The 15,251-nt window shown below is 41.9% G+C and overlaps 1 protein-coding gene across 2 annotated transcripts in view; it reads left to right on the top strand.

Moving 5' to 3' along the window:
- Window positions 1-2,456: 2,456 nt before the first annotated feature.
- Window positions 2,457-15,251, top strand: part of LATS1 (large tumor suppressor kinase 1) — a 41,079-nt gene continuing 28,284 nt past the window's right edge. For both annotated transcript variants that reach the window (XM_045010610.1, XM_045010609.1), the window contains exons 1-3: window positions 2,457-2,624; window positions 10,598-11,110; window positions 14,765-14,915. In XM_045010610.1, coding sequence (XP_044866545.1) covers window positions 10,760-11,110; window positions 14,765-14,915 — 502 coding nt within the window. In that variant the 5' untranslated portion in view covers window positions 2,457-2,624; window positions 10,598-10,759. The remainder of the gene's footprint in view (window positions 2,625-10,597; window positions 11,111-14,764; window positions 14,916-15,251) is intronic.

The raw sequence follows: 15,251 nt of genomic DNA, 5'->3' as shown, positions 1-15,251 counted from the left end.
GGTCCTAGAGGATCTCCCAGTCGATCATGACCTCCGGTGGTGTAGTGTGGCTACCGCTAAGGCAGGCTCTCTGCCTGCCCTGTCCCCATGTCATTCCTGGAAGTGGCCAGGGGCAACCCTCTGTGCACTAGTCCTGCCTGCAAGCACCACCCCCGCAGCTCCCATTGGCCGGGAATGGGGAGCTATGGCCAATGGGAGCTGTGGGGGCAGTGACTGCAGAGAGGGGCAGCACACAGAACCACATGCGCCCCTCCCCGGAGGCTGCAGGGGCATGTTGGCCCCTTCCAGGAGCAGCATGTTGGGGTATGCAGAAAGCCTGCCTTAGCAGCAGCCACACTGCACTGTAGACCAGGCGTCACTGGAGGTAAATGTTGCCCAGCAGGAGGCCGCACCCCAGCCCTGAACTCCCTCCTGCACCCCAAGCCCCAACGCTGACCCCCCTCTCAGAGCCAGCACCCCATACCCCCTCCTGTACCCCCATACCCAGCACTGAGCCCTTCTCAGAGCCAGCACCCCAACCCCCAGCCCTGAGGTACTGAGATCTGCGCCTCATTTGTCGCCTCATGACATATGCCTCAGCACTCAGTCACTCCTTTGACGTACTTGAGTGTTCTGGATGCAGATATGGCAGTTATGGCTGATTGTTGTCAGTGGTGCCTGATACCAAGTAGAAGTAAGACTGTGTTGAGTGCCTTCCACTTACATCATGCACAAGAAGGTAGAGATGAATGTAGTTCTCAGTGGTCGGCAAATAAAGCATGATTCACACCCCGTCTATCTAGGCATCATGTTGGATACTTTCACATATCGTTACTGCCTTACAAAGACAGTGACTAAAGTCAAAATGCGCTACAACCTGTTCAGGAAACTGGCCAGAATGACAATGTCCATATGTTACGCACTTCAGCCTTGGCACTCTGTTATTCAGAGGTGAAGTACTGTGCGCCAAAGGGGCTTGCTTGTCTCACGCAAAGATGATTGATGTATAACTTAATTGAACCATGCCTATTATTTCAGGCACATTTACAATCTACTCTTCTACCATAGTTAAGGATATGATTTGGTCACAATTCTGTAACTGTGCCTGTCCTGTCTGCTTCGGCCAGAACCAAGGCTGTATGCCCCCCTTGCAGCTCTGGCAGGAGCTGGGGCTGTGTGTTGTTCCCCTCCCCCCCCCCAGTGCTGTGGCCAGAGCTGGGGCTGTGTGTTCCTAACCGGTGGCTTCAGCTAGGGCTGTGCTTCCCCCTCCCCCCAGCATAGCTGTGGCCAGGGCTTGATGCAGGTGCTATGTACCCCCATGCAACCCTGCATCTGGGCCTGAGGCTGTGCACCCCGACCCTGTGGCTTTGGCCGGGGCTGTGCAACCCTAACCCTTGGCTTCAGCCGGAGCTGTGTGTCCCCCTCATGCTGCAGCCAGGGCTGGAGCTAGGGTTGTGCACCCTCTGTTGCAATGGGGCTATCAGTCTCCCTCACCCTTTGCAGTAGGGCTTGGGCTCTGTCTCCCCATAGAGCTCCAGCAGTGATTCCTCTCTCCCCCCCCCGCCCCGGTTCTTCTTAGTAAAAGTCACAGACAGGTCATGGCTCCCATGCATTTTTGTGTATTGCCAGAGACCTGTTTGTAACTTTTACTAAAAATAACTATGACAAAATCTTAACCTTAACCATAGTTGCCAGTTCTCTGCAATACTGCTCCAGCCAGCATTGGTAGAGAGGGAAGCGTAGCAAAACTTGTGACAAAATTGCTAAATATGCCACATCTATTGTTAATTAAATACGTGTTCAATCCACCCTATGGCCGTCTGCCCTCATGCTGGCGGTTGTGAATAGCTGTGGGGTGTGAAGGATTTACGGTAGAGGACCCGTGGGGAACTTCACGGCCCGCAGAGAAAGTGATACACAGTTATCTTGTTTCGGACCCCACTCAGTGCCAACCCGGGTTTGATTTCCCACGAAGCCTTCTGAACCGGTTTCGTATGGGGCACGGAATTTGCGCCGCAGCGGAACTTCAGTGGCGTCTGAGCGACAGGTCAGTGTGGGCAGCCACAAACCATGACACGCAGGGGTGAGGGCTGCAAAATGACTCAGCTTCCTGGCGGCCTCCCTGCCTGGAACCCCGCTGATGCCAGCCCGGCCCCGCCGCCTCACTGTGCACGCACCAAACAACTCTGCGCCCAGAAGCGGGGCGGCTGGGAGGGGATCGGAATCCTCCTGCATCAGCCAACCAGAGGCGGCGCCTTTCCTGGGGGGCGGAGCCAGGACGAGGGCGCGCGCGAGGCGCTCGCGGCCCGTTCCCCCCGCGCAGGGCCCGGCCCGGAATGCTGACGCCGAGCTACTCACATTCCAGCCCAGGGGGGCGGGGGGAGCAGCAGGGAATACGCGCAAAGGAGGCCGGGAACTGCCCATATCCGGGAAACCCTCTGCGCCAGACCCACCGAGAACATGGCGGCCCGGAACTGAGCCCCACGGGGGGTGGGGGAGGGGACGAGCTGCCACCAGCACCGGGGACCCGAACGGCGCTGCCGCCGCCGCCCCCCCTCGGGCGGAGCCCAGCGCCGCACGCAGCGCGCCGCGCCCCGCAACACGCGTGGGCCCGGGGCGGCGACGCCTCCGCCTTGTCCCCGCAGGTAGGTCCGGCTCCGCGGGCGCCCGCGCCGCGCTCTGCCCCGGGAGGGGAGCGCGGCCAGGGGGATCCCGTGCCCGGGGGAAGCGAGTCCCGACCGCGCCTCGTGCGTGACTGTGACCCGGCCGCCGCCGCCGCCGCCTCTCGGCACGGTGGGGGGGGCGCTGCCCCGCGAGTGAGTGGAGACAATAACAGCCCCTCCCCGCCCCGTGCCCTCGGGAGCCGCAAGCGCGGGGGTTGCTCCTGTCTCCCCGCCTGGCTCACCCCGTTTGCAGCTCTGCCCGGGTGCTGCATCTCCCCCCCCAGCTCCCTCCAATCCCCCAAGCTCCTGCTCAGATCCCCTCGCCCCGGTACAGCGCTTTGTCCCCGGGGGCATTCCCCGCATCCCTCTCTCCGGCGGGGATTCCCCGTCTGCTGCCCAGCGCCTCTCCTTAGCTGCTCTGGGGAGGGGGCTGGGCGGCGCCGACTAGAATCCAGTTTGTGCCCCGGGGTGGGTACGGTCTGGGGTCTCTGCCTCTCTGCGCGCTCCTCGCCTGCAGCTGGAGCTTTTGTATATTTCAACCCTGGATTTAACTTTGATACGTTTCCCCTCTTTCCTACAAAATAAAAATAGGGGAAAATGGGAGGGGGGTAATTGAAAGCGTGTGTGTAACTGATTGGAGACCCAAATCTATTAATCCTTTGAGGACTATGGGGTTGGGATGACACCAGGTTGAGGAAGAGACACTGGATGAGAGATTATTCCCTCAACATGATGCTCCCATATGGTCTCGTCAGCTGTTACTGGCACTGACCTCTGTAGTCAAATACATTGTTATATGAAACTAGGTCAGCTTTGGCTAACATACTTTCATTTAAGTGAAACTTGGTTTAATTTGTTTGTCTATTGGTGTCCAATGAATATCCCACCATTATAGTGATTTAAATTTGGTGGATGTTCACACATTAGTCCAAGCTCCAGCTCCGAGTACCCAGCTGTCACAGATCAGGGAGAATCTGATACTTTGGCAGATAGTATTTATGTTGCTCTGAATTTTTGTGTATAGGTTGAAAACTAAATTGGTCCCAGGTCTGGTATGTGCTGTAAATCCATGGTCTATGCCAAAATACAATGCTGATCTGAGGGATCAGTGACTGTCCTGTTCCAATATCTTGCAAAGCACCAGGGTTAGAAACAAAAGCTGTTAACCATTGTAATACACTATGGAAGAGGACATCATAAGAACATGGGAATCGCCATACTGTCTCAGATTATTGGTCCACATAGCCCAGTATTCTGGCTTCCAACAGTGGCTGGTGCCAGAGACTTTAGAGGAAATGAACAGAACAGGGGAATTACCAATTGATCCCTTGTCATCCAGGCCCAGCTTCTGACAGTCAGAGGCTTAGGGACACCCAGAGTATGGGAGTTGTGTCCCTGACCATCTTGCTAATAGCTATTGACAAACCTATCCTCCGTGAATGTATCTAATTATTTTTTAACCCATTTATGCTTTTGACCTTCACAAGATCCCCTGGCAGTGAGTTCCACAGATTGACTGCATTGTGTGAAGAAGTACTTCCTTATGTTTGTTTTAAATCTGCTGCCTATTACTTTCATTGGGTGACCCCTGGTTCTAGTGTTATGTGAAGGGATAAATAACACTTCCTTCTTCACTATCTCCATACCATTTGTGATCTTTTCCTATATCATATATATTTGTTTTCTAAACTAAACAGTTGCAGTCTTTTTAATCTCTGTTCATATGGAAGCTGTTCCATACCCCCTCCCCCCAATAATTTTTGTTACTTTTCTCTGGACCTTTTCCAATTCTAATACATCTTTTTTGAGATGGAGCAACCAGAACTGCAGGCATTGTTCAAAGAGTGGGCATAACATGGATTTATACAGTGGCATTATGATATTTTCTGTTTTATTTTCTGACCATTCTCTAATGGTTCCTAAGATTCTGTTAACCCTTTTGACTGCCGCTGTACATTGAGCAGTGTTTTCAGAAAATTATCCATGATTGCTCCAAGAGCTTTTTCTTGTGTGGAAACAGCTAACTGTGACCCTATCGCTTTGTATGTATAGTTGGGATTATGTTTTCTAATGTGCATTACTTTGGCAACACTGAATTTCATCTGCAGTATCACATTCATTTCTAGCCCTGGTGGTCCATGAGATGCTGTACCTCTAAAATTGCTTTATTCTAATTACCTTAGTACCTCTCTGTCATTATGCCAATTCCAATGTGATTTTAGTGGCTACTGTCCTTGTAGCTACTAGGATCACTTCTGTACACTATGTGAAAGCAACTAAGAATAGCAGCTTTTAAATGAGTGTAAAGAATTTACCTCTAACACGACCGTCTTGATTGAGAAATTTGGACTAGTTAAATTATTTAGAAGTGAAGCATAGCGGGAGAAATGAGTTTATTCCAATTACAGTTTTTAAGGACTGGGTGTTTAAATATTGTTGCAGTTATGAAATATTAACTATGTACAACTTTGATAGTTTTATAAAACTTAAACGTTAATATTTTTACCACTCAAATGGTTCCCTTTCCCAGTGAAGTTTGAAAGGCCTTACATGGTACTGTCAGAAGCTGCAACTGTTCAATCTCAAATTGAGCTACAACTACCTAAATTGTCAGACTTTCTCTTCCCAGCTCTCAAGTTTGATATTTCCTTGGCTTAAATAACATCCATTTTTAAGGCCCAATATATTGTGAAATACAGGGGTATAGAAGCACTAGTGCAGATCAGTACAGATATTTCTAGGATCAATAAATATATTCTGAGAATTTGGCCTGGAAACTAAGAAACCTGTTACCCTGGTTTTTTGTCTCCTTAAAAGGAAAGAAGGGGCAAACTGATGCAGCTTCATTTGAGAAGTGGAGATAGATGCAGCTGAAAATGTACTGATGGACAATGTTTACAGAATTGCAAGTGGGGCTATCATCGGTTCTTCAAATACAGGGAGAATAGTTGTCTCCTGGCTCAGTGTGCAAGATGAAGGGAGTGGTGTTGACCACCTAGCAAAGCCTTTTTTACTTTTCAAGTGGGCATGTAAATTCCTTGTTTGTGAAATGTGATGAATTGACAGCCTGGGGGTTTGAGGTTCCCTATACACAGAACAGGTATATCGCAGTCTGTGGCAATACTTACTTCCTCATACTTCCCTAAGATAGTGGGACAATCTCAGTTGAGGAACCAACTCAATTTGGCTTCAAAGCAATTCCGTTTTCAAGCCCATTGGTCTTTGGTCTGTCTCGCTGAAACCATCAAGAAAACAATAAATTATATGTAACACTTATTACATAGTATTCCTCAACTGAAGATCTCAAAGCAGTTTACAAAGAAAGGTAAGTATAATTATCTCCATTTTATAGATGGGGAAAATTGATGCACAACGTTAAGTGGCTTGCCAACGGCCACATAAGTAACTGTCAAACAGAATAGAATCCAAGTCTCCTGACTCCCAGTTAAGTGCCCTATCCATTTGACCACAGAGCCTTTCAAGGGTGGCAAGTCTGTTTAGCTTAGGTATTTAAAAGATACTTATCCCCTAGATATTTAAGCACCAAACAATATTATGGAAAAGCGTAAGAGTGCAAAGCAACTTTTTTTCCCCCCTCACACTCCCCTTTTCCCCATAATTACAGGGGTATGCAAATTTTATATAGGAAAATTCCTTCAGTGCGCATTGTTCCTTGGAAAATATGTAGTCAGATTAAATTGCAGTGGTTGTCTATCATAGCGTAGACTGATAAACTCATTTTAAGTAGCTTATGTAGTAGTGGTCAGATAGTAATTACTTCTGGGTGCTACCAGCTTCAACTGAATTCTAATCAGTAACCTAAATGTTCTGTTACTAATCTTCTGAGCCATCTAGTCTTACAGATAATTTTGAATGGAGTCTTGAATAAGTTTACACCCCCTGAGTATCTTCTTCCTGGATGATAGTGGGTTTTTTTGCAGTACTATTAAAATGTAACTCCGTGTTCACTTTTGTAGCCAATTATTCTTTATAGCAGTTAATGCAATCTTTTGGAGGCAGAAAAACTTCCTTCTCCATTATGTTGGCCAAGCAAGAACAAGTCCCACTTAAAATTGGTAATAAGTTACCCTTGCCTTCACCTTTCTTTGGGACACCGTGTCTTTATTCCAACACTCTCATTGAAGTCGCATTTCACACATTAAAAGCAATAAAAAATAAAGAAAACTAAGTAAAGAACAAAAATCAGTTTATCTAAGCATAATGATTTTAAACAGTCTTTTTAATAACTCATTGCACACTTTTTACTTTATCATATTTCACTTCAACTACTTATTTATTAAACTTCTGACTTTTTGAAGTTTTTTAATGTTAAAGTTGCAGTTAACTTTTACATTTCCTGACTTAAGAGTTTAAGGTTGCACAGGGAAGCTTAACTATGTTCTCTTGCCTATATGTATTATAACTCTTGATACACACCTCTACCCTGATATAATACGACCCGATATAACACGGTAAAGCAGTGCTTGGGGGCGGGGGGGGGCTGTGCGCTCCGGTGGATTAAAGCAAGTTCAATATAACGCGGTTTCACCTATAACATGTTTGGCTCCTGAAGACAGCGTTATATCAGGGTAGAGGTGTAATCCCATACTATTTCTGTAATAGATATTATACAGGGTTTGAGGGTTTTTTGTTGTTTTTTACAATTTATATTCAAACATGTTGCATCTTGTAATATTTTATATATGCCTGCCAGTCTCTGGAAGTATATATCTGAAGATTTCTGCCTTATTCACTGAGCAGCATAAAAGAGCACATTACAAGACTACAAAAAAATTGATTATATATTGAATTAAAATAGCATGAACAAGTAGAGGTTTGTGACATGAGAGAGATCATAAAAATGAAAACTGGATTGAGAGAGAGAGTAATTGTTATGCAAACTGTTTAAAAGTACTTACATACACCAGTTTAACTCAAATGCCTGATAAGACAAAGGCTTTTGTCTACATCCTGTCTCTTTAACTTAGGGATGAGAGAGTGCCCTTTCCACGTGTCTGGGTCCTCCAAGGAAAGCATCCAGCAAAACCATATAGAGAAGGTTTGGCATTGTTGATATTTCTAAGATGATAAAAAAGCAGAAAAACTTTTTTGGGCGGTCACAATGCAGCACTTTCAGGCCACCTTTACATGTAATAAAGAGGGGATTTGTGCCCTTGTTTTCTTCAGGTTGCCTATTTAAAAAAAAAAAAAAAAAAAGGAAGATATCACAAGAATGCCCCATTCCTTGCACCTTACTTTGTTGGTAGGATGGAGTTCCTTTCCTGGAGAGCCTTAGGAGCTGCACGGGTTTTACTTTATAAGATGCATGCTGAGCGAGCAGGGGTCCATTGTGTTTCCGCACACCTCTGCTTGTCTTGTTCCACCACCTGAAACTTTTTACCACATAAGTTAACCAATATGGTCTTCCTTATCTGTGCACACCTTATGAGCTTGGTTTAAAAGCTTACTCTGTGTATGTTAATTTCCTTAATGAGTCAAAATAAAAAACAACTTTTACAAGAACATTCAAAGGCATCTCTCATTGAGGATTATTTTCATGAAATATGGTATGGTTCTACCCACAGTGACTTTGATGTTAGTTAACCTTTTTCTTTAAATTTAAAATATTTTTACAATAGGAAAACCTTTTTTTGAATTTTTTTATTCAGACTCTTCTTCTTCACCCCCCCCCCCCCCGGATTCTCCTCATCTCCAAAATGGCTGAATTTGTGACAATGACCAGGGATGGGAGAACTTAGGGGTGACATTTGTAGAAGTTTAAGAGCATGTGAAAACAGGGTTGGAATGGAAATGGCATAGGAAACTACTGTAGCTGTCACTAGCATGACAAATGCAGGCAAATGTTTGGTTTTATGCACAAGGTGGGTAAAATCAATGGTTAAGATCCTACCGCAGAACTAAAAACTAGTTGGCCTGTTTTTAAGAGGTGCTGAGCATCCACAAGAGTGGGAGCTGCAAGTGTTTGGCACTTCTAACACCTCTCTCCCCCCCTCAGCTGTAATGCTTGTAAGAGAAACATACATGCCTACCCCATAATTTGTTTTATAATCTGAAGTAGTTTTCTGTAAATATAGTCATTTTACTGTTTGTTACTCTTTGTGAAGTTTTAAGAGTATTTCATCACATGCCCCCATTACTAGAAGTGATGGTGGAGGAAAGATTGTAACACTTGGAACAATTTACATAGGGATGTAATGAATTCTTTATTACATGCAATATTTAAATCAGGACTGTATAGTATCTCCTTTTAGAAAGATATAGTTCTAACAAAAGTTATGGACTGGGTGTAGAATTTTTTGGATGAGGTTTTGGCCTTTGTTATGCAGGATGACAGATTAGATGATCCTAATGGTCCCTTCTGACCTTAAAATCTATGACTTACATTATAAAAATAAATGACTAGAACTATTAAAGTTTGTATGTAGGTTGTTTTCAATTCACAGCCTTATTAGTGTCACCATCCTTCCTCTCCCATTGTTTTCTTCCCCAACTTGTTTGCTTGATACCAATTTTTGTCACGTTAGACCCGTACACAGCAGACTATTTTTACTTGGTTTTGTAAGGCATTCATTTTGGAGCTTAAAAAATGATGATTCTTATACATTATTCTCATATTCAGGCATATGTTGTGCATTATAAAGGGGGTATAAGACAGGTGGTATCAGAACCAACTTGCATGGTTTGCCTAGGCATGGAAGAAGTACAATTCTTCATGCTAACTCAAACCAACATATAAAATTTTGATTGAAAATTATATTTAATGAGAACTTGCAGCGTTATCATTTTGTATAAAACACTGAAAAAAATGTTTCTTTTGAAACAGTTTACCATATTGAGTTCACTTTTGCTAATTTAAATACATTTCAGTTTTTGTGATACTGTAAGAGCACATAGTCTGTTGCACTGAAGTTTTTACAATATCACAGAGTTGTAGCTGTGTTGGTCCCAGGATATTAGAGAGACAAGATGGGTAAGGTAATATCTTTTATTAGACCAACTTCTATTGGTGAGAGAGAGTCTCTTTCGAGCTTACACAGAGCTCTTCTGTGTCCCACTTCTCTTCAAGCAAAGCTGATATCAGACATCTGCATTTAGCTAGGAAATTGAAACAGATGATATTCATTAAAAAAATCTGTTTTATGATTAAATTCTTAGTGTCCTTTAAAATGAAAGGTGGGAAGAATGATGGGGGACAAACTCCAGTGCATTGATGTGATGGAGAGCCAAATGACTTGACCCAAGGTATCACAGTGAGTAGGAGTAGAGCAGGAAACAGGATCAAGGAGTCCAGATTCCTACTCTCCATTCTTTGTCCATTAGATCACCTTCTTTTTGATGTGTAGATCTTTGATAATCCTTCAGCTGTGCTAATAGGTTGTGTTTCAAATAGTAGCATAGTAAAGCAACCTGTTAGGACAGTGATCAGGATAAACTACTGTCAAGAGGAAAATAAATTATGTATATTTTCCTCTCTTGTCTTCTAGGTGAGATTAAATTCAAGCAAGTTTCAGGATTTAAACATTTGGGCCATAATTTAAAATAACTCAAGCATGCAGTTAATTTTTTTAGCAGGTACCAAGGACTCTTTCAAATATTATAGCTAAGTTTGCAGTACACTCCCTGCTTGAAAAAAATCAGCAGTGTTTATCATTGTCAATAATTTTAAGACAAGTTTACTCCCAAGGTTTGATAAACCTGATTTCAATCCCTCCCAATTTTGGGATCTTTAGACTTGAGAGGCAACTAAAACATTGTTTACTAATTAAATGTTGCCAGGCCAAAATAGTTCTTAATTTAGAATGGTTAAAGACTGCATGAATGATAAGTTGCATATGATGAATTTAGTAAATATGGAGGAAATTATATATGTATGCCCTGCAAATTGCAAATTTTTTACTGTTAGCATGTGTAACTTGAATGTTCTTTTGTTACAGGGTGGCTGACTTGGTTGTTGTGAATTTCAGCACTGTTGGAACCACAAGTAGTGGTGAATGTTTTCACTCTTACTTAAGAGTGAGTTCTGAAACTACCAACGAGCCTTTCTTGAAATTTTTGTGGCTGAATCCTTGGTGGAGGTTACATAGATACATGTTTTCATGAAGAGAAGTGAGAAGCCGGAAGGATATAGACAAATGAGGCCTAAGACTTTTCCTGCTAGTAACTACACTGGCAGCAGCCGGCAAATGTTACAAGAAATACGAGAGAGCCTTAGGAATTTGCCTAAGCCCTCAGATGCTGCTAAGGCTGAGCACAATATGGGTAAAATGTCAGCTGAAGATCCCAGACAAGGCCGAAATCCCCCCAAATTTGTAACATACCATAAAGCTTTGCAAGAAATTCGAAACTCCCTGCTGCCTTTTGCAAACGAAACCAGCTCCTCAGCCAGGGGAACATCTGAAATCAATCGACAAATGCTACAAGACTTACAGGCTGCTGGGTTTGATGAGGTAAGCATTTTTGTTGAATATTAATCATGCACACACATTTTAGCTGTATGTTACCCTTTTTGTAATTAAAGAGTGTAAGTAGTATGATAGTCAAAAAGTTTCCCTGAAATATGAATTAATTTTTAACTGTGACCTGGCCAAAAAGAAGATGGGGTGGGGGGCATTAGTATGGTTTAAAATAACCCATGTTTTTCCCCCTACATCCGGTGTAATCTATTCTTTCTATGAGATTAGATTACATAGAAATCTATCTATGTAATAGATTAGTCATTTACATCTCTGTGTGTGGAAATGAGTGGATTCAAAGTCTGGAATTTTCCTCAGAGTAATTTAATGGAATTTTGAATTATGTAGTTTAAAATGTATTGTGAGAACAATACAGTTCAGAATAGTAAGGCAAGGATACCAAATGTAAGTGACTTGACAATATTTAAATACTTTTATTCTCTTTTAGATGAGTATTTCAGAAGCCCCGATTTATGAATAACTTAAACTTGTTCAGAGAAATGGTTCATTATCTGAGCTGAATATTAACAAAAAACTGCAATTGTTGTTTTATTCATCTGAACACTTCAATCTTAGTTATATGCAAATGATATACATTATCCTAAATCAGATACTAAAGAATGTACAATAAATAGTACAATAAATATACCGCAAGGAGAACAGTGCAGAATGCCTTCAACAATGTAGTGTCTTCTAGGAAAAAATGTAGACATTATATAGCAGAGCCCCATAATGATGTCTTTGAAAGTTGGTATTGTTGGTCAGTATAAAGACATGGATGAGGTGATTGACAGGCATCTGTCTGAAGTCCTGTCATCTACTTCAATACCAGCTGAACTTGTTTTCACTTTAGTATGGAAAGTCTGTAATGTTATTTATTGACAAAATATTTGGTTTCCATGAATAAAGAATTAATACATTTAGAGACCTTTGTATGTGTTTATTTGCAGTGTATGTATTGGCAGGTGGGTCTAAAAGACCCTTTTATACATGCACTTGTAAACCTGAGCACAAAAGTACATATGCAAAATGAGCACAGACCTCAGGCCCATCACTTTCAAAAATTTGTAATAGCAGGCCAAGGATAGCTTACAAGCAAACAAGGTAGAATGGTGTCAAGTATCAGGGGTAGCCCTGTTAGTCTGGATCTGTAAAAGCAGCAGAGAGTCCTGTGGCACCTTATAGACTAACAAACGTATTGGAGCATGAGCTTTCGTGGGTGAATACCCTCTTCGTCGGATGCATGAATGAATAAGGTAGAATGGTTCATTCATAATTGTACTAGTCAAAATAATGATCATATCAAAAGTTGTAATTGCAGGTTAATATTAAAGAATCAACGTATTTTGCACTAATTTCCTTTAAAGGTTAGGCAGAGTGTTTTGGTGTGTCATATTTGTTGTACACCAACATAGTGTTGTTAGCAAAGACTTCAAGAAGGAGTGGTTAAGAGATCACCATATTGTTGCCCATACAGAAAGATTATGAAAAAGAGCTCCTCAATAACATACAAATGCATTCAGCTCATCAGTGCATATAAATGATATATCAGCTCAGTACATTTACTTTAGCTGCTGAAAGAACTCATTGACAACAGAGGTTTTCATAATATCTGTTCTCCATTGGCTTTCTTGTCTCCATTTTGTTTAATGATAGACAATTGTGTCTAGTTTTCAAATATCCAATTAAAAAAAAATTCCTACATCCTTGTTGAAAATTGCGTATCTCACAAATCAGTATCTAAACTGTTGGCATTTACAAAGATTTCACTGTGCTTCTGTACCTGGCTTAAGAAATGGTGACACTGCATCAGGTAAAATCTGCTTAAATTATGGATTTATGGTCCATCTAGGCCAGTATCCTGTCTTCTGACTGTGGCCAACGCCAGGTTCTTCAGAGGGAATGAGCATAACAGACAGTTATCGAGTGATCCATCCCCTGTGGTCCACTCCCAGCTTCTGGCAGTCTAGAGGTTAAAGACACTCAGAGCATGGGGTTGCATCCCTCACCATCTTGGCTAATAGCCGTTGAGGGATCTATCCTCCATTAACTTATTGTGAACCCTGTTGCAGTTTTGGCGTACACAACATCCCCTGGCAACGAGTTCCACAGGCTGACTTCTGTGTATAAAGAAATACTTCCTTTTGTTTTAAACTTGTTGCTTTTAATTTAATTGGGTGACCCTGGTTTCTCCACACTGTTCATAATTTTATAGGCCTCTATCATATCCCCCCCCCCCCTTTGCCATCTCTTTTCCAAGCTGAAAAGTCTCACTCTTTTTAATCTCTCCTCATGTGAAAATTATATACCTTTATTAATGTATGTTGCCCTTCTTTGTACCTTTTCTAATTCTAATATAGTTGGGGTTTTTTTTGAGATGGGGGAAACTAGAACTCCATGCAAGTATTCAAGGTTTCGGCATACCATGGATTTATATAGTGGCATTACGTTTTCTGTGTTATTGTCTATCCCTTTCCTAATGGTTCCTAACATTGTTAGCTTTTTTGACTGCAGCTGCACATTGAGCAGATGTTTTCAGAGATCTATCCATAATGACTCCAAGATCTCTTTCTTGAGTGGTAACAGCTAATTTAGATTCCATCATTTTGTATGTATAGTTGGGATTGTGTTTTCCAATGTGCATGACTTCACATTTATCAAATCTGAATATCATCTGCCATTTTGTTGCCTAGTCACCCAGTTTTGTGAGATCCCTTTGTAACTCTTTGCAGTCTGCTTTGGACTTCACAATCTTGAGTAATTTTTTATACTCCGCAAACTTTGCCACCTCGCTGTTTACCACTGTTTCCAGATCATTTATGAATATGTTGAACAGCACTGGGCCCAGTACAGGTCCCTGGGAGCCACCACTAACTTCCCATTCTGAAAACTGACCATTTATCTCTACCCTTTGTTTCCTGTCTTTTAATCAGTTACGAGCCATGAGAGGACCTTCTCTCTTATCCTATGACCGCTTACTTTGCTTAAGAGCCTTTGGTGAGGGACCTCGTCAAAGGCTTTTAATGTTACTTGACAGTCAGCCTATTTTCTTCCAATATAGTCAGTTCATTAGTGTACAAGGAGATTCAGAGTTAATGCTGAAGTATCAGTAAAAAGCCAACATTCAGAATTTCAAATCAGAGTACTTTTTGTGACCTGTAATTCATTATTTCCTTTGCTTTCATAATAAATCAGTTGATTTTCAGCCATACAGTTTTTAGCTATTTTGAAAGTTTCAGTGGGGGCTAAAAATAGAGCCTCATATTGGAAGCTGGTTGCAACCTTAATTGTATAGAGGTTACTGTCTTTCAGTAATATATAGGCACATGAACAAATTGTAACAACAGTAATTCTGAGATTCAAACCGCACAGCTGATACACTAAAATGAGACTCTGACATGTTAATTTTTTTGGGCATCTCAGCAGTGTGAGATTTAACTGCAGTTTTTCTGACTCAAGGAGATGCTTTGAGATTTTACAGATCTGTCAGTGACATTTAGCCATACATTTTTCTATTAAAATTAATGGAAGATGTGTGGCAAAATCCCTCTGCAGTGCTTTGAAAATCTCAATTGTGCTTTTGACTCTTTTTCTTCTGTTAATTTTAAAAATAAAATAAAATATATTTTAACTTAATTTTCCCTTTAGGATATGGTTGTACGAGCTCTTAGGCAAACTAACAGCCGTAGTATAGAAGCAGCAATTGAATTCATAAGTAAAATGAGCTACCAAGATCCTCGTCGGGAGCAGATGGCTGCAGCAGCAGCCAGACCTGTTAATGCGGGCATGAAACCACCAGGTATGTGTATCAAATAGGTATTTTTCTTATAGGAAGAAATCATAAATTAGCCAAACATTGGAGGGGAAGTGAAGCATAAAATTTAACAATTAAATAGGAGGTTGAAATACCATTTTTCTTGAAAATGGTGAAATTTGTTAGTATAATTTATAAAGTAATTCACTTAAATGACAGTACTTGACGTTAGTTTATAACAAGCTTTTAGGTTATGTTTTCAACATCATATATAATCACGTTCAGACCTCTAATTGTGGTGTTCGTTTCCTGTGTTGAATAATTTTCATTAATTTCTTAATTTTGGGAGTCATATCACTTAATTTCTGTGCAATTACAGTT

Source organism: Mauremys mutica, chromosome 3 (genome assembly GCF_020497125.1).
Source record: "Mauremys mutica isolate MM-2020 ecotype Southern chromosome 3, ASM2049712v1, whole genome shotgun sequence".
Lineage (NCBI taxonomy): Eukaryota > Metazoa > Chordata > Testudines > Geoemydidae > Mauremys > Mauremys mutica.
The sequence above is the reverse complement of the archived record's forward strand: the minus strand, read 5'-3'. Positions and strand labels throughout refer to the sequence as shown.